Here is a 19,668-nt window from a genome sequence, read left to right as displayed (position 1 = left end):
CAAGTTAAAAACCTTCAGGAGGAAAACTATTGCTCTGGTTTGCCAGCTGCCGGAATGCAACACACCAGAGATGGACTGGCTTTCAAAAAAAGGGGATTTATTTAGTTAATGTATAGTTCTTCAGAGGAAAGACAGCTAACTTTCAACTGAGGTTCTTTCTTACATGGGAAGGCACAGGGCGATCTCTACTGGCTTTCTCTCCAGGCCTCTGGGTTCCAACATCTTTCCCCAGGGTGATTCCTTTCTGCATCCCCAAAGGTCTGGACTGAGCTGCGAGTGCTGAGATGAGGTATGCTGAGCTGCCTGGGCTGTGTTGCATTCTCTCATTTAAGCAACAGCCAATTAAGTCAAACATCATTCGTTACAGCAGGCATGCCTCCTAGCGGACTGCAGATGTAATGAGCAACAGATGAGGTTCACATACCATTGGCTCATGTCCGCAGCAACAGCTAGGCACGTTCACATGGCCAAGTTGACACCTGAACCTAACTACCACAACTATCAACCCAATTCTGAATGTGGAGAACACTACAGGACAAATAACTCAGTTTTGAAAAGTCATAAATAATATGGGGAAAAGCTTTTAAAAAGAAAGAAATACCAAGGTTAAGAGAAACTTAAGAAATATATCAACTAAATGGAACCAGTAGACCTTGGTTATACATCAGTTTGAATAAATCAACTATAAAAAGACATTTTTAAGACAATTGGAGAAAATTGAACACGGACTGGGTATTAAAGTATAATTAAGAATTATTGTTAATATCATTGAGTGCAATAATACTCTTATGATTATGATTTTTTAAGTACTTATGTGTTAGCAATATATATTAAAATATTCACAGGTGAAATGACATAACTACGATTTGCTTTAAAATACACCAACTTTACACAGAAATAAAATTCACGTTTGATACTAAAACAAACAAAAACACGACCTTAAAAAAAGTGGTAAGTGGGGGAAATGATGGAACACAAACAGAATGTTGAAACTGGGTAATGACTACGGAAGGTCCACTACTATTCTACCTTTGTGCATATTTGAAATTTTCCATAATAAAATGTTTAAATTTTTGAAAAGTCTCCCTTCAACTTTTGACCCCAGCCTCACAATGTCTCTTCCCAAGACATCCTTACCTATGACTGATATTTAAGCTCTTCAAGGGTGTATGCTCTCCCAGTCATTCATTTGTACAAATATTTATTGAAGAGACCCCTCCACTGCCAACCACTGGTGAGCTGTAAAATTTTTCTCCAGATCTGGGACAAAAACATTTTCAAGATAGGGCCATACCAGTTCTTGAATAGCATGCTGACCTGACAGAGCAGAGCAGTGGCTCAGAACCATAGCAGAAAAATATGGAATATTACAGTAGATGTTCTACTTAGCAAACATGTATAATAAAAGACACCCTAATTTACAAAGTGCTTTACATCTTTCTCTTCTATAACCTGCAAGTTAAGCAAAATATAATTATCCCAATTTTATAGGAGAGGAAGATTAAATGGTTTTGCACATGATCACATGGTGAATTAATGACAAAACCGGAACTGAAACCCAGGCCACACGAGCCCTCTTCTAAAAGCATATCATGTCAATGACATCCCAACTGCCTCAAAGTTCATTAAAGCATAGATACTGAGAAAGACATAAAAGAGAAAAGAAAATACATGAAGTGAATATTTCCTACATAACCAGAACTAAAAACTTCTTCAAAGATACAGGCTAATAAGCGACAGTAATGGAATTTAAATCCAGATCCACTTGAATTCAGACTCTGATTTTGCCACTTCTCTATCCTGCCCTAAAGAAGCCCACAACCTGGAAACAAGATGATACTTTGGTTGTCTGAAGTACTCAATACTGGGAGGACAACAGTGACTCATTGGCAGAGTTCTGGCCTGCCATGCCCCAGCCCTGGGTTCGGCTCCAGGTGCCCTCCCATGTGAAAAAAAAAAAAAAAAAAGCACTCAATAACCATTTCCAACCCTCTCTTTCCTGCCAAATCCTATTACAGAAGCTGAAAAAAAAAAACAGAAACTCATTTCTGCAGGTTTCCTTCGCAAAGTTAGTCATATGATCAGAGTTGGACAATGAGACATTTTCTGAGGGGTTTCTGTTTATTTTCTGATGTAAGAACCAGAAAGGTTTTGGAGCTGCCCATTCTCCCTTCTCCCTGCCTTGAACCCCAGTGCAATGTCTATAGCTAAAACAGTGATGTAACAAATATAAAGATAAAAAGCCAACACACTAGAAGGAGGGAGGAGATGTAAGGTGAATATAAAAGTACCCTCAGTAATCAGTAGAGTTTCATATTATTATTTTAAAATTAGGGGCCTCACAGTAAGGAAGGCAGACCAGAAAGCTGAAAAAAGCAAAGAACTTCACGTCATTATTCTAAAAATTAAAATTCAACTAGCTAGCAAAGAGATCTTAATGCTTTACTGCCTTGGACAATAATTGTGACTCCTATGCAGAGTTTAAATATTTAATATTCCTTTCAAACAGCACTTCTGAAGTTTGCTAACCTAAGACCTCAAAGTCCTTCCCTTCCTCTGCTGAATAACACACACCCCATCCCCACCACCCACCTATCTTAATGCAGTTCTTAGAAGGACTCGTGGTCGTGGGTTGTACTCATATATAAAAGAAAGCCCACAATTTTGAAATTGAAAGGCACTAGGGGTTGGAGTCCATAGTCTCTGACTATGGAGCAATCCCCTCCTTGCTTCCTGCTATATGTTCTTGTTTTTAACCCCCCAGTCTGTGGTCTTTCTTCCACAGCGCTAAGCCCCAAACCACTTACTTTCAGTGTAATGCCACTGTCACATAAGCCACAGTTAGTTAGGTACTCTAAGCAGAGTAGAATACAATTTAAAAAACGTTTTGAGACTTACTAAGCGCCTGAAACTGCACAAGCGGTTTGAAACTAGAAAGAAATCTGATACATGATTGCACTCCAGCAATCTGGGAGGAAAGGCGTCCTTAGCTCCACTAAAGACAACACAAGCCACAATTACTTTGCTCCTACATTGAGTAACAAGTCAGAAGATGGGAGAGCTCAGACTTAAAGATATGTGGGAAAGATACAGAGAATGTTCGGGAAGATCTTTTCTTCACTGATGGACTCATGGCTAGTCCACGGTCCTAGTCCTGGCGCGCAGTCCTGTTTCAGTGTCTGCCAGATAATCCCGGTTCAAATGCTGACTGGACAATAGAAAGTGTGTGGCATTAATTCATCTGAGCTTCAGGGGTCTTGTCATGAAAGTGGGATAAAAATAGCACCTACATCTTGGGGCTTCTGTGAAGATTAAGTGAGTTAAGGAAAAGCTCTGCACCCAACTGAAGCTTGATAAAAAGTAGTTATTAATTGTCGCAGACGCTCAAAAAATGTTTGTTGACTGAATGGCCTTACTCAATTCTAAAAACAGCCTAGAGCGAAGAAGGGGTAGGAGGGACACAAAACACTATTTTACTGATAAAGAAACTGAGGTTCTTAAAGGCAAAGTTATTTCATTCCTTGGGTTTTTAGTGACCCCCAAAACTGCGCTCTTGTCCCCAGCGGATAAGGACAGATGCCCTGGCCTTGTACTCCTCGAGGGTCTACTAATTCTTGAATTCAGATCCCGGTGGCTCCTATCCCTAGAGTTCGGCCATCCGGATACCCTGAATCCTGGGTCTTGGCCCACGTGGGCCGCTCCCCTCCTAGGCTCCAGGTCCGCAGTCCCTCAACCCGCAGACGGAACCGCCATCTTCGCTGGGACCCGGGAGCAGAGCACGCATGCGCATCCCGGCTCCACCTACCCGCCCAGGGAGCGCGCCGCTCCGCGCACAAAGCCCCAGCCTTCCCGCTGAGGACCACGCTACTTATTTACGCTCCTAAAGCCTGTGTCCACACGCTCCCTACAGGTCCTCTCCTAGAACCTCGTCACCCCAGGTATGGGCTAGTGGACTAGCAGCAGCAACGGCATCACCTGGGAGCCTGCTAGAAGTGCAGAATTTCGACCCTACCCCAGACTGACCAAATCAGCGTCTACATTTTAACAAGATCCCAGGAGATCTGTATGCATATTAAAGTTTGAGAAACGCTGCTCTCAAAATTTAGATGAGACAGTGCTATAAATAAATACATCAAACCAGGAACACCTCTTGTTGGCTGAACTTTCAACCTAAACACTAAAAGAAAGACTTAATGGTTTATAAGTGGAAGTTCCCAAAGCTGAGTTCCCTATGCTCAGTAGGGTGAAAATTCCCTAGTCCAGCCCCGGGTCTGACCATCACTTAAGTACAGAATGCATCACTGACCTCAGGTTCCTGCTCTCAGATCTACTATAAAATCAAAAAGGTCAATTTTGAACAAGGGGAAAGGGGGGCTCAGAGAATAAGGCACCTTGGAATTACCAAGATAAATAGGTGAAATGGCAACATCAGCTCCAGAGAAAATTAAGCACCCCTTTATCAACAGTGAAAGCAGCCCCCAAAACGGTGCTCACAAAATCCAGAGAAAACAGGCCCTATTTGCATTTGAAACCCTAAAATGAAATTCCTACTAATACTAAAACAGTGAATTAGAACTCCCGAGATATTCCCAGGTCATTAATTTCCCAGTCTGATGAGTTTTTTCCAGCTCCATCTACCCTGGGAAGCTTAACTTCCTCATCAGATGACAGTGGCAAATCAGAATATCAAATCCCAAGCCTTTGCTTCACTGAGAAAAAGTAAAAAAAGAAATTTAATTTGAGAGAGAGAGACACTGATTCACTGGACACCACATTTAAAGAAAAGAAAATGATCATTTTGTAAATGACAAGGACAAATACTAAAAGGGAAAAAACTACTTCAAACAGAAAACTACAAACAAAACACACACACACACACACACACACACACACACACGGCTCCACACTAGATCCACATTATTCTAAAAACATGCAGTTCTTATTATAACAAAAACTTTCTGGGCAAAATCTGAAGAAAAAAAAAAAAGTTGGTGTCAGTTCTGGGTAGAGGCCCCAGCTAGATTTTTCTAGCAAAACACTCCCATCTCAGTTTGGGTAAGAATTTCACAGTCTTGTCTCAAGATCATCAATCCCACAGAAATCCCCATCTGGTTTTAGGTTCCTGTTCCAAAAACAGTGGAAAAACCAAAACAGGCAAAACACACTTTCAAAACAGGACCTTTAATCTACGTGGGCAAGGGAAGAAACAGGATCATGCGATCATAAATGCCGTGGGCGCTGGCAGAATACAAAATTGAGCATTCGTTGCCACTAAAGAAACGCAAGTCAAAAATAAGACTACACATTTCCCATGGAAATCATCTTTCAAAAGACTTCAAATAAGTTAACACAAAAGATGATGGTCAAAAGAGCCCACCTGTGTGTGAGGCCTTCTGGGTGACCACACTGACCTCAGCTCTGCTGTCCCTGCTGGGCTTTAACCTTGGCAAATTCTCTTGTCTTTCCAATCTCTGTTTAATTTCTCAAACCAAGAAGCAGAGGGCATCATGAGAAACACCAACCATGTGGGCCTGTGCTGGCCTCAGGTCACAGTCACCGTGGATACCATGGAGAAAAAGATGGGGTGAGGCCGGTATCTCTGGGACATAAGAAGAATTAGAGGGAGAGAAATTTCTACAGCTGTACACTGACAGCTTGGTCCTGCCCTGCCAACCTGGATTCTCTCTAATCCCCAGGCAAATTAAAAGAGCAAATGTCATTATGCAAATAATAATGGAGCAGATGTGTTCCGCTTCTGTGTCACTGCTAGACTCCTGCTCCAAAGGGCTTGCTTTCATTCCGAAGAACAAAATGGCCTCTCCAATACCGAGGGCAAAGGAAGTGGCAAGTCTTAACTCTACTATGTGTCTGGCACACAGTAGGTACTGAATGCATATTTTTGTAAATGACACTTAAACGAATATTGATATTATGTCTCTTGGCACTCTGACTTTTTCTCGCAACCCAGAAACACACACACACACACACACACACTCTCTCTCTCCCTCTCTCACACACTCACACACACACACACACACACACACACGAGGTTAAATCCACACTTGTTCGCTGCAACCCCATTTGTAAGCGTAACATTTACTGCCAAAACATAGATTTCCGGAGGGCAGGGATTTTGTGAATTTTGTTACTAATGGACCCTAAGCACCTAAAACAATGTCTGGCACACAGTAGGCTCTCAGTGACTTTTTTTTTTTTTCATGCCGGATGAACTGATGACCTACAACGTGCCAGGAATTGTGCTAGGCCGACTCCTGAAAGTGTTCCCTTTCTGATCACTTCCACCTAGGCGGCCCAGATTACCAACTGCGTCCTCCTATCGCCAGGGGCCGCTGTAGGAAACGTCTGGTTTCCTTCCTGCGTCACCTCCTACCCTCGTCGGTGTCCTTTCACCGTGAAGTCGCTGCCCAGAGCTAAGATGGCGGCGTCGGTGGTAGGTGCAGCTGGGAGGCTGCGGAGGGCGCTTCGAAGACTTCCCGGGTCGCGGAGCCCCAGCTGTCGGACGGTCTCATCCCAGCCCCCTCCAGCCCCGGCCACGGCCGTGCGGGACGCGTTCCTGAGCTTCTTTCGGGATCGCCATGGCCACCGGCTGGTGCCCTCCGCTTCAGTGCGACCCCGCGGCGACCCCAGTTTGCTTTTCGTCAATGCCGGCATGAACCAGGTGTGGGGCGGAGCCGTGCTGGTTGGGGGCGGTGTTTGTGATTCCCACCTCCCACCCGGCAAAAAAGGCGCTACAGGATTGGGCAAAATGAGAGGGGGGCGGGGCTCATGGCTTTTGGGGAAAGAGGGCGGTGCCTGGTTGAACCAAGTGATTGCGGAGGGAGCTTCGCGGTGGATTCGGTTTTATGGGGCTGATGGTTCAACTTGAGAACCTCTTGGATTGTGATTGAGTTAAAACACGAGGATCCAGGAATGGCAGTGTAGAGGCCCTTGTGGGCAGGCTGGTAGGGGAAACCTCATTTATTAAACAAGTGTTTACTGAGCTAGGTACTATTCTCTAAGCTTTTGGCTTTGAACAAGCTCTTAACTTTTCTAGACTTCATCGTCCTCATCTGTAAAATGGGGCGTAGTATAACCTTTCATAGTAGATCCCTATGAAACGCTGACATTCTAGGAATGCCCAGTACCCTGTAGTCTCATTTTTGTACCCTCAAGGTGTTGGGTATGGTTGAAGAAGGATGCAGCCATTCAGTGCCCTCTTTCCAGCCACCAACACATTCTTCCTTCTCTTACCTATTTATTTACCCCATTCCCTGCACCACACCATAGATGGGTGCCCCTAGCCTTCCAGGCCAAGACCTGTGGTCTCAGAGGCACAAGCAGTCTGGCTTCAATCTGAACAGCCACCTCTGTCCCCACTCCCCAGCTTTCCCTTTTACTGAGGTAAGACACCTTGCTCCCATTCATGTGCTTCCAGTTCAAGCCAATCTTCTTGGGCACTGTGGATCCGCGAAGCGAGATGGCAGGCTTCCAGCGGGTGGCCAACAGTCAGAAGTGTGTGAGGGCTGGAGGACGCCACAACGACCTGGAGGATGTTGGCCGAGACCTTTCCCATCACACCTTTTTTGAGATGCTTGGCAATTGGGCCTTTCGGGGTGAATATTTTAAGGTGAGTTTCCAGAGAGCCTTGGAGTTAGGAAAAGTTCAGTGGACAGCCAAGAAAAGGGTCAAAATTAGTCCTAGTTCTGCTCTCCTAGAGTTTGCTTTAGCAGGTCCTCAAATCAGATAGAGAGGGAAAGTGGTAGGTAAGCATGTATAATAGAATGTGTCTCACTTCCCCAATCTGATGATAAATTCCCAAAGGACAGAGACCATAGCTCCTGCCTAATAGATAAGTAACTGTTATATGAATAAATGGTCAGACAGTAATGCTAAAATGCAAGTGTTAGAGATCACCCCAGGTGAGGGAGGGTAGAAGATTTCATAGAGAAGGTGGAACTTGTGCTAGGACCTGAAAAAGAGGCAGAATTTGGAAGAGGGGGAGAAGGTTTTTGGGCAAGAAAAAACTCAGAGAGAAAAATAGTCCTGGCTTATTCTGGGAATAAGACAGCCAGTGGTAATGATTTTAGTTTAAGCTGAGAGCTGAACTTATGCAGCTTCATTGGCCCTTTAGGGGCCTTTCTTTCACCTGCCTTCCTCTCCCCACCCCAGGAGGAGGCTTGCAGCATGGCCTGGGAATTGCTGACCCAGGTCTATGGGATCCCGGAGGACAGACTCTGGGTCTCTTACTTTGGTGGTGACTCTAAGATGAGGCTGGCCCCAGACCTGGAGAGCAGAGATATATGGCTCAGCTTGGGGTAAGTCCACCTCCTCCTTTTGTCTGCTAGAGGGCAGGACTGGGAAATAGACACCACCAACATGGTCCTCAGAGTTTCAGCACATCCCAGAATACTGTGGGGTCAGCCCTGTTCCTTCTCTTGCTGAGCTAGGATTTGCAGGAGGGGCTCTTCTAGCAGAAAGGATCCCCAGTTTTTGGGTCTATCCTCCCTACCACTTGCCTGGCTTTCTTCTCAGGGTACCCGCCAGCCATATGCTTTCCTTTGGGCCACAGGAGAACTTCTGGGAGATGGGGGATGCTGGCCCTTGTGGGCCCTGCACCGAGATCCATTATGACCTGGCTGGTGGGGTTGGAGCCCCCCAGCTGGTGGAGCTTTGGAATCTGGTCTTCATGCAGTACAACAGGTAATGGGGTACTGAAGCAGAAGGAAAATCCTTAGCTGGGAAGTGAAAAAGGAAGTAGTCAGGAACTGATCCATTTCTTACGAAAACAAACAAATAGTACTTACTATAAGCTAGGTACATTTCTAAGTACTTTATATATATTAAGTGATTTTATCCTAATTTTTGTCCATGTCAACTTAAAATAGTCACAACAGCTGTCTGGCCACTGATCTCTTGCTAGTATCGATATGATAGAGTTGAACTAGATGATCTTTAAGATTTTCTTCTCAGGGCAAAAAGATTTCTGTCCCAGAAGGGGATGTTTGGGGTCCAGGGAAGAGCCCAAGTGAAGGATGAGGGTGGGGATAGCCCTTTATGAGAAAGAATGGGACCCAAGACTACTGTCAGCATCCCCCTTGGGTCCCTCATCGATCCTCTACTCCACTTATAATTGTGGGTCACCTTTCACACCTTCTCTGGTCAGAGAGGCAGATGGAAGCCTACAGGCCCTACCCCAGCAACATGTGGACACAGGAATGGGCCTGGAAAGGCTGGTGGCTGTGTTGCAAGGCAGGCGCTCCACCTACGACACTGATCTCTTTTCCCCACTGCTTGATGCCATACACCAGGTGAGCCTGCCTCTTCCCTTACAGAAGCCCCCTGACCAGCCCTCACCCCATTGGTTGCCATCCTTGTTGAGAACTGAGAGTGTTCCCGGCATGTGTTGGATCCCAGAGTGTCAAGCATGAAGCAAGGATTCATTGTTTATTATTTAATATTACTTCTAATTCCTTCCTTTTAAAAATATGCCTCGAGTGCCTACCTTGTGCCAGATCCTGTGCTTGGTACAAAGGAATACAGCAGTAAACAAAAAAGAGACCGTGGAAACTACATTCTAATATGAGAGATAGACCACAAATAAATGTATTAAAGAACAATATAATAGCTCATAGATTGTAATCAGGCAGTAAACATGGGTGATGGGATACTACCTATGAGGAAGGGGGTAGAATAAAGGAACCTTTGACAAGGTGTTTGGGGAATGTTCACTGAGGAGATGGTCTTAGAGCTGAAACCTGAATTAGGATAAGGAACCAATAACGGGAAGCTCATTTTAGAGAGCTGTGGTAAAGGAGGGAGCAGTTATCAAAGCCCTGAGGCTGGAAAAAGCTTGACATGTGCTAGGAACAAAAAGAAGGCCAACCAGCTAAAATAGGCACAATCACATGGGATAGATTTGGAGAGCTTTTGCTGCATTGTAAGCCATCCCAACACAGTAACTTAAAACAATCACCATTATTTAGTTTATGAGTATGTGGATTAGCAGTTTAGGCTGGGCTTATCTGGGTGATTTTTTTGGTCTTGTATGAAGTCACACATCTGTGGTCAGCTGCTAGTCGGGGTGGCAGCACTAATACTGGGGCTTTGGCTGGTTCTCAGTTGTGGCAACAGGAGTGACCAAGCCATGTGTCTGTCATCATTCAGCAAGCTAGCCTGGGCTTGTTCACATCACAGCTCGGCAAGCTTCCTAGAAGGAGAAGAGAAGCATAAGAGGCCTCTTGAGGCCTGGGCTCTGAGCTGGTACAGTGTTGTTTCTACCACATTCTCCTGGCCAAAGCAAATTACACAGCCAGCCCAGATTCAGGGAAATGGAGAAACAAATTCTACCCCTTGATAGGAGCAGCTGCAAAGTCACGTGGCAGAGGGGCATGTGCACAGGAAATGGAAGAAGTGGGCCATTTTTGCAAACAATCTGCCACAGAGGAAGGCAGGAATCACATTTTATGGGGCCTTGAAGTCCAAAGTGTGACTTTTATTGTACGTGTGGTGGGAAGGGTTTTAAGCAGAGGGGTGGGGGGGCATGTGATCTCATTTACACTTTTGAAAGGCCACACCTGTGCAATGTGGCAGATGTACTGGAGAGAGACGAGAGTGGAAGCTGAAAGACCAGCTAGGAGGCTACCATAGGACATGGCTTAGGCTGGCAGCTGTGGAAGTGGAGAAAGGCAGACTGATTTGAGAGATCTCATAGAGGTAGCATCAAGAAGATCCACTGATGGATTAGAGGAGGAGGAAAAGGACAAGTCAAGGGTGGCTCCCAGGTTTTGACTTTGAAGGTAAATGACAGAGCTGCTCACCAAGATGGGGAAGCATAGGAAAGAAACAGGTTTGGAGCAGGACAAACCAAGCCCTCTTCTTTGGAGCACTTATGTGTGCCCTTCTTCCCTGCCCCCATGAAGCCTGCAGAGGCAGGAGTGGGTAGTGGGGAACACCTGGAGTCAGGCAGGCCTGGTTCACATCTCACCTTCGCTCAGGATGAGTTGCGTGCTCTCAGGTCGCTTAGCTCCTCTGAGCCTCAGTTTCCTCTTCTTTAACATGAAGATAATAATACCTCCCTAGACAGGCTCCTTTTGAGAATTAGACATCGTGTCCAAGAACCTACCCAGTTCTGATAGTAGAAATTCAGTAAATAATCAGCTGTGATCATTGACCATGCTGGATGGGAGTCCCGGGAAGGCAGGGACTGGCTTCCATTCATCCCTGAGCGTTCTCTAGCCTGAGTTCTGCCCTTCATGGCCATTCTGGATATGGTTGGCTTTTGGGGTGAAGCAGATGCTTCAGATATGATGAAGAGCACCTACCTGGGCCAAGTCAGGCAGGTCTAGCAATCGTGCCTCTTCTACTCTCCAGGGCTCCAGGGCACCTCCTTACCTGGGCCGGGTAGGGACAGCTGACGAGAAGCACAGAGACACGGCATACCGTGTGGTGGCTGACCATGTCCGCACACTCAGTGTCTGCATTGCTGATGGCATCTACCCTGGGATGTCAGGCGCCCCGTGAGTCTGGAAGGCTACAGAAAGTGGCAGAAGCTATTGAGGGTTGCAGGGGAGAAGAAGGAAAGATATGGAGAAGTGGGTTAGGTTGAGATGGCGGGAGGAATAGGGGAAAGGGAGAGGGCTTTGGGGTGGTAGCACACAATGGACCTTGTCCTCCCCACTCCAAATACTGCTGACCAAGGGGCTGTGGGGTTCATACCCTTCTAGACTGGTACTCCGTCAGATCCTCCGTCGAGCCGTGCGGTTCTCTGCTGAGGTCTTACAGGCACCACCTGGCTTCCTAGGCAGCCTGGTGTCTGTGGTGGTGGACATACTGGTAAGGGCAGAACTTCCTTCCTCCCTCAGACCTCCCTGGACACTCAGGGAGCCTCTGATCTGGGCACCCAATGCTCCTCACCCTAAATGTTCAGCCCAGTGTCGCACAGGCAGGCTGAGAAGCTGGAATTGCTTACAAGATCAGGGAGCCTGCAGAAGGCCTCCTTGCCCAGGCTGCTGGCCTCTGACCCTAGGGCCCTTCTGCCGGGACCCTCACACAGGGAAGCAGAGTCCGCATTTGGGCCACTTCCCCAGGCCTTCTGCTAGTCTGAGCCTCCAGGGCAGGGTCCTCATGGAGGCCCAGGCAGGGGTGGGGGAAGATAGACAGCAGGCCTGTTGCCTCTCATACCTTCTCAGCCCTTTCTGCCTCTCCCAGGGAGACACTTATCCGGAACTGCAGAAGAACTCAGCCCAGGTACTAGATTCTGATGGCGGAGGGAGGGGGCTGATGAGAGAGTTGTGGAGAGAGACTCCACCCCCAGGGAGGGCCCAGCTCCACCCCTGCCCTACCCTTGGTCCAGATAGCCAACCTGGTGTCAGAGGACGAGGCTGCCTTCCTGGCCTCCCTGCAGCGGGGTCGACGGATCATTGATCGGACCCTGAAGAACCTGGGGCCTTCCGATGTGTTCCCTGGTGAGTGGGGTATCTGGCTAAGGCATGTCGGGCTCACTTAGGCACACCAGGGTGGACAGAGGCTACTTCTGTGGGTGGGGAGGTCCGGGCAGGCCCTTTCACTCACACAGCTCCCACCCCCGCTCCAATGTTCCTTTTCCCTGTACTCTTCGTCCAACACCCAGACTTCTCTGCGGTAGGAATGCTGGCCTGCTTCTCACCCACTCCCATACTACCCAACCAGTTTGCCCTCCACTGCCTACTTCCCAAGGCCTGCTTTCGCCTAGACTGAGCTTACATCCTCGTTGGAAATGAATTGTGCCCCGGGTGTATCTGGAGCTACCTTCAGCTCTGGCTGTGGAGCTGAAGCCTGAAGATGACCCCTCTTCTAGGCCTGTTCGGGGTGGGTAGGGGGTCACTGTGCTTGGAACCTGGTGACTTCTGTGTGACTAGAAAAACCCTGACCCTTATTTCTCTTTCATCTCTCTGTCCCATCCTCCCTCCTCAATGCCTCTTACCTTCCTACCTTAAAGCTGAAGTGGCCTGGTCCTTATCAATGTCTGGGAACCTGGGGTTCCCCCTGGACCTGGTAGAGCTAATGTTGGAGGAGAAGGGTGTACGGCTGGACTCAGCTGGGCTGGAACGGCTGGCCCAAAAGGAGGCCCAGGTACAGGGTTGGGGGAGCCCCACCCAGGTTTCTGTGGGGACATGTCAGCCCCCTCCTCAGCCCTTAGTTTCCAGGGGAGGCGCTTTGGTTACTGCGGGGAAACTAGAAACTGGGTGATAAGACAGGATTTTTAGAACCTCAGGCCCTACCCATAGTCCATAGAGAGGAATGGTAGCTGGCTGTAGGCTAAGCAGAGGTGAGAAGGGAAGAAGCCAGCACAGCATTATAGAGAAGGGGCCTCATCCTGAGGAGCTTGCAAGATGATGCATCACCATCCAGCCCAGGGTTTCCAGCAGTCATCCAAGCCCTAGGGTATTATTCCAGAGAGGGCCACAGTGTCCACAGCTATTACAGGGACAGGGCTCTGCAGAGGTTCGGGTCCCATTGCACTCTCCTTCCTTCTGTGCCCACCCATCCTGCAGCAACAGGCACAGCAAGCCGAGCCAGTTCAGGAGCAGGGACTGCAGCTTGATGTCCATGCACTAGGGGACCTGCAGCGCCGAGGGGTACCCCTGACTGATGACAGCCCCAAGTACAGCTACTCCCTGCGACCCAGTGGGGGTTATGGTGAGAGCTGGAACAGAAGTGGGTGGCCTCGGGCTTGCCGGATCATGACTGGGAGGATCATCAAAAGATGGGTGCTCCCAGCATTCCCCAGCATAGCCACCAGGGGTCACTGTGGCCTCCAGCTAGAAGACTCTCTGCCCTGTGCCTGTTGGTCTAAATATGGCACGGACCCTCACCTCTTGTCTCCACCCCCTCCCTAGTACTGATAATCATTTTGTACCTTGGCAGAGTTTGGAGACTGTGAGGCCCAGGTGCTACAGTTGTACACAGAGAACGGGGCAGCCGTGTCCTCCATTGGGGGAGGCCAGCGTTGTGGTTTACTCTTGGATAAGACCAACTTCTATGCTGAACAGGGTGGTCAGTCTTCAGACCGCGGCTATCTGGTGCGGGTGGGACAGCAGGTGAGCCTCATACAGAGAAGGTGACTCTGCAGGAGGCAGACCTGAGTCTGGAAAGCAACCAGTGGGAGGGAAAGGCTATATGCGGCCACTCGAGTGCCTTAGCCTCTGCCCTTCCCCAGGAGGTGCTGTTCCCAGTGGCCCGGGCCCAGGTCTGTGGGGGCTACATCCTGCATGAGGCAGTGGCCCCTGAGTGCCTGCAGGTGGGGGACCAAGTGCAGTTGCATGTGGATAAGGTAAGGACTCCACCCCAGCCATTCTTGATATTCTGCAGCCCCTTCTCTCCCTGCTCCCCACCCTCACTCGGGGCCCTGGGTAACACGCATGTTTCAGGCCTGGCGTCTTGGCTGCATGGAGAAGCACACGGCCACCCACCTGTTGAACTGGGCGCTGCGGCAGACCCTAGGCCCAGGCACTGAGCAGCGGGGCTCCCACCTCAATCCTGAGCGGCTGCGCTTTGACGTGGCCACCCAGGTAAGCAGTAGGAAGGCAGGCTTTCTGTGAGGTGACGAGGGCCCAGAGGCCATCTGGTGTTGTGGGCAGTTTGGCCAGTCTTATGGCCTGGACTCTTTTCCTGGTGCTGCTGCTCCATCCCTGTGTGACCTAGGGCAAGTCCCTTCCCCTCAGGCTCCTCCTCCACTAGCAAGTGGGTTAGGCTAGACAGTGTCTGGGGCCTCTCCCAGCTTTCATATTTAAGATATTAGTCTTTATACCTTTATCCCCAGTCACTCAGTTTCCCATTCCTGTTGTCACCCAGGCTGTTCTTATCAAACTGGACTGTTCTGTCTTCTCTGCCACCCTGTCTCCCTCCCCTCCTTACACAGGCTCAAACCCTTCCTTCAGGAAGTCCTTGCTGACTAATCCCCATCCCCTCTGACTGCTCCTTGCTCCTGCATCTCCTCCATCCTGTATTTCTCTTCCATGAGACTCCCACTCTCATTGTAATCTCCCTGTGAACAGAGCCTCCACCTTCTGTTTCTTCATCAGTTTTTTGGTGCCTCGTAAAAGGCCTGCAGCTTCCAGCGGGCCTAGTTCCCAGGTGACTTTCTAAGAAAAAGAATTGTCTGCTCCACAAATGTTCGTAGAGCACCTATTATGTGCCAGCCACTGTTCTAGAGCCTGCGGATGGATCAGTGAACATTGACTGCTTCAGCTACAGGCATGGGGCTGACTGCCTATTGGTCTGTCCATCTCCCCCACCCCTCCCATCAGGCACCGTTGACCCCACAGCAGCTCCAGGCAGTGGAAGGCACCGTGCAGGAAGCTGTGAAGCAGGATAAGCCCGTATACATGGATGAGGTGGCCCTGGCTCTCACCACCCTCATCCCTGGCCTGCGCTCCCTGGATGAGGTGAGTTGGAGGAACCCCCTGAGGGGAGATTGCCCACTCCCCCCCAGTTCATTTATCGGACCTTTCCCCTCTCACCCTCAGGTCTACCCAGACCCTGTGCGGGTGGTGTCAGTTGGGGTGCCTGTGGCCCATGCTCTGGATCCAACCTTCAAGGCCGCACTGCAGACTTCCGTGGAGCTATGCTGTGGGACGTGAGTCACTCCTTTCTGCTTTCTCTAGCCTAGGGCCCTGGGTCCTCACCCATCCTTGATCTTTGGAGTCACTAGCCTCTGGTGGGGGGCTCAGGCTGCTCCCTTCTCTCTCATCATTCCCCCTGACTTTTTCCTCTCTCCCTCTGCCCCCCAGGCACCTTCTTCGTACAGGGGCCATCAGGGACCTGGTTATCATTGGGGAGCACCAGTTAGCCAAGGGCATCACCCGCCTGCTGGCTGTCACTGGGGAACAAGCCCAACAGGTTGGCCAGCCAGCGGGGCCTGGGAGGCTGATGGGTGAGGCTGGGGATCGAGAAACACACACACGTGTACACAGCAGACGCTTGCGGGCTCTAGGATGCCAGCAGCAGAACCAGTGTCCATACATGTGCCCTGATGTGGACATGCCAGCTGTTTGTAGTATTTGGTTATGATTATTTGGTGCTAGTACCTTGAATGGTCCCAGTTGTTAAATCTTCCTAATTTAGTCCTGACCACCTCCCTGCAGGCCCGAGAGGTGGGTCAGAGCCTGGCCCAGGAGGTGAAGGCAGCCACAGAGCGGCTGAGTCAGGGCAGCCAGGATGTGGTGGAGGCACAGCACCTATCCAAAGACATGGGACGACTCACTGACGTGAGGACCATCCTCCCTCCCACCCCTTCAACACCACTACCACCCTGGAGCTGCTCCCTACCATTTCCTAGGCCTGTTCCCTTCCCCATGCCTCCCTGTACCCTTCCAGTCTTTCCCCAGCATTCCAGATTGGTTTGAGTTTCTGGCTGGCCCAGAAATTTGTCTGCAGGGTATGGTGTGGTGGGTGTGGTCTCCCCTGGCCCTGGCTGGTCCTCCTAGAAACTGGAACTTCTGAGTGATGGGGTGAGGGACTGCTTCTGACCACAGGCTGTGGACAATGCCATGATGCCCCAGTGGCAGCGGCGGGAGCTTCAGTCAACGCTGAAGCTGCTGCAGCGGCGTGCCAAAACTGCTATCCGTAAACTGGAGAAGAGGCAGGTAAGAGGAGGTTCGGCTAGACCCTGGGGAGCAGAAACCAGGTACCCCTAGCAAGGGTCAGAGACACTCCCACATGCACACTGAGATGCCCAGAGTGCTGGGGCGTGGGGGGTGATGAGGAGGCTGTGCTGGGAGCTGGGAGCAGGGGTGAGTGGCAACTTCATCCTCCTCCCAGCCATCCTCCAGTTTCTCCCTCTCTGCCAAACTGTGTTTGTCCCCCACTTTCCAAATCTGGCTCCAACTCTCCCTCCAGGAAGCCTCCACTGACCTGATTAACACCATTCTACCCTAATGACTCCTTGTTTGTGAGGCTTCCTTCTGCCTGCCCCACTCCCGGCCCATCTGGGCTCCAGCATTGTCCTATTTGTAGAGTCCTGGAATAAAAGGAAAGAGGTGGGGAAAGGGGGGAGGACACAGGTGAGACCCAAAAAGAGGAGACCACCATAGGCTTGAGTTCCTGCCACCTCTGCTCAAAGCTGAAGACTTGCGGAGGGGCCAGGGAAGAGGAAGGGAGGGGAACGCTGGGCTGGGGCCCAGTTCAGAAGTGGGGGCCAGCTGGAAACCTGCTTCCCAGTCTCTCCCTTCTGCTTTCCTTCTTATCTCACAGGCAACAAAGAAAGCCGAGGAGCTGCTGGAGCGCCATGCAAAGGGGCCTCTGATTGTGGACACAATCCCCACTGAGTCCCTCTCAGTGAGTGTTAGGGGAGGGGGCTGGAGGGCTGCCCAAGGGTCTGGGGAGGGGAAAATTGTGACTGGAAGGTAGCTGGGAGTCTGGGTAGCTATGGGCTCACCTCTGTCCTTCCTTGCCCAGGTGCTGGTGAAGGTGGTGCGGCAGCTGTGTGAGCAGGCCCCCAGCACATCTGTGTTGCTCCTCAGCCCGCGGCCCCTGGGGAAAGTGCTGTGTGCCTGTCAGGTGGCCCAGGTGAGGGAAGCAGAGAGCAGCCCCGCATCCCCACCCATTTCTTGATCCAACTCTCTGACTCCACTATTTTTATTCCTCCCTAACGAGGAAGACAAGGCCAGGTAGAGGTTATCTATGAGGACAAGCAGGATAAGGCAACCTTCTATCCCTAAAGACCACCTACCTTCACCCCCAGAGACATGCCTCCTCAACAACTTCACCAGAGTATAATCAGAATGAGATTCCCTAATTACCAGCCTACTCCCGCCCCCCCCCCACAAGCCTCACATCCCTTGCAAACAAGAAGCAAACATTCATTAACCTCTGCACACATGCCCAGCCTTTCTGTCTCCTCAGTGATTTCCCCCAATATGGAGAGGGGGTGTGAATCACCTGTGATTTCATCTCACAGGCTGAGTGGATGGTGGCAAGGAAGGCTGTCCTGTATGACTTCACCTTCTGTTTCTGTCCCCAGGATGCCACACCCACCTTCACAGCAGAAGCCTGGGCACTGGCAGTGTGCAGCCACATGGGGGGCAGGGCCTGGGGCTCTGGTGTTGTAGCCCAGGGCACTGGAAGCACTGCTGACTTAGAAGCTGTCCTCAGCACCGCCCAGGCCTACGCTCTCAACCAGCTGTAACCCAGGCCTGTCCAGGAATCTGCATGGACTGAAGAGATACTGGACAGGCAAGACTAGGAGCCCTTGAGGAGTGACCAGACCCCACAGAGGGTGAGGCAGAGGCCTGGAGGCTGAGACTGAGCAGCTGAACTGGAGAGGCCACTCTGGACCAGAACTTCCATGGACACAGACAGATGTGGGCCAGGGAGAGCAGAGGGAGCCCAGAGCACACCCCCACTGAATGAATGTGAAGACACAGGCAATCATGGCTGTGACTGTTCATTATAAAGTGTTTCACAGAAGATCCAGAAGTTTCTTTTAGTTAAAAAAAAAAAAGCTGCCTTTCTGCTCCCACCTGTATATCTGCCCCACCACCAGGTCTGTCCCCTCACACGGGGCTGAAAGGCCACCAAGGGTCCAAATCAGGATCATCTTCATCACCAAGTGCCAAAGCAGGTTCTTTCAGGTACTCACAAGGATACTGGCCCCCAAGATTCAGAACAATCATGTAAAAATCAGTACAGTGGGGCAGACCTGGTGTTCATTTCATAACGGTGACTTCTCATTTTTAATTAAGACACTGCTCATTTGTTGATAAATTGAGCAACAGGTACTAGCCAATGGCTGAGAATGTGGTAAAAACCAAACAGACAAAAATTCCTACTCTGGTGACGCTTACTGCTAGTGGAGAAAACTAGCAGTAAACAAGAGAAAGAAGAGGATGTCAGATGGTGATGAGGTCTGTGGGGAAAAATAAAGTATGGAAAGAGGATCAGGAGTGTGGAGGTGGGGTTACTGCCTCTTCAAGAGGCGGCATCTGAGCAGAGACCGGTAGGTGAGGGTGTGAGCCACGTGGCTCTCTGTGGCAAGGCCATTGCAGGCTAAGGGAAGCACTGGTGCAGAGGCCCTGGGATGGGAGTGAGGCAGTCAGTGTGGCTAAGCACAGTGAGCTGAGAGAGTGGCAGGTGACAGGGTCAGAGAGACAGTGGAGGCCAGGCCAACCTTACTTTTTTTTTTTTATTAATAAAACCAATCAACATACAATATGCACATTCTTTTTTTCATCACATAATTGTATATTCATCATTTCTTAGAACATTTGCATCCATTCAGAAAAAGAAATAAAAAGAAAACAAAAAAATTCATACATATCATACCCTTTATCCCCCCTTTCATTGATCACTAACATTTCAATCTATTAAATTTATTTACATTTGTTACCCCTATTATTTATTTATTTTTAACCCATATGTTTTAATCACTTGTCCATAAGGTAGATAAAAGAAGCATTAGACACAAGGTTTTCACAACCACAGAGTCACACTGCAAAAGCTATATCATTATACAATCATCTTCAGGAAACATGGTTACTGGAACACAGCGCTACATTTTCAGGCAGTACCCACCAGCCTTTCTGTTATGCCTTAACTAAATAGGTGGTATCTATTTAATGCATAAGAATAACCTCCAGGATAACCTCTCTACTCTGGTTGGACTCTCTCAGCCATTGACACTTTATTTTG

The 19,668-nt window shown here is 49.4% G+C and overlaps 1 protein-coding gene across 2 annotated transcripts; it reads left to right on the top strand.

The window, feature by feature from the left end:
- The first annotated feature begins 6,391 nt into the window (after positions 1 to 6,391).
- Positions 6,392 to 19,252, top strand: AARS2 (alanyl-tRNA synthetase 2, mitochondrial). Of its 2 annotated transcripts, none has more exons than XM_077161945.1 (22): positions 6,392 to 6,679; positions 7,436 to 7,627; positions 8,170 to 8,315; positions 8,533 to 8,700; positions 9,164 to 9,308; positions 11,371 to 11,516; positions 11,724 to 11,832; positions 12,208 to 12,246; positions 12,353 to 12,464; positions 12,977 to 13,110; positions 13,533 to 13,677; positions 13,906 to 14,078; positions 14,198 to 14,311; positions 14,409 to 14,549; positions 15,288 to 15,425; positions 15,507 to 15,616; positions 15,771 to 15,879; positions 16,125 to 16,247; positions 16,515 to 16,625; positions 17,233 to 17,316; positions 17,437 to 17,547; positions 18,002 to 19,252. In XM_077161945.1, the coding sequence occupies exons 1-22, from the start codon at positions 6,437 to 6,439 to the stop codon at positions 18,164 to 18,166; spliced, it is 2,958 nt and encodes a 985-aa protein (XP_077018060.1). In that variant the 5' UTR covers positions 6,392 to 6,436; the 3' UTR covers positions 18,167 to 19,252. The 2 variants fall into 2 exon arrangements, with proteins under 2 accessions (XP_077018060.1, XP_077018061.1); XM_077161946.1 differs by lacking the exon at positions 6,392 to 6,679 and adding an exon at positions 6,812 to 6,962 and having other exon boundaries at positions 18,002 to 19,251.
- The last annotated feature ends 416 nt before the right edge of the window (positions 19,253 to 19,668 follow it).

The sequence above is a fragment of the Tamandua tetradactyla genome, chromosome 5 (assembly GCF_023851605.1).
Source record: "Tamandua tetradactyla isolate mTamTet1 chromosome 5, mTamTet1.pri, whole genome shotgun sequence".
NCBI lineage: Eukaryota > Metazoa > Chordata > Mammalia > Pilosa > Myrmecophagidae > Tamandua > Tamandua tetradactyla.
This window is presented reverse-complemented; position numbering and strand designations above follow the sequence as displayed.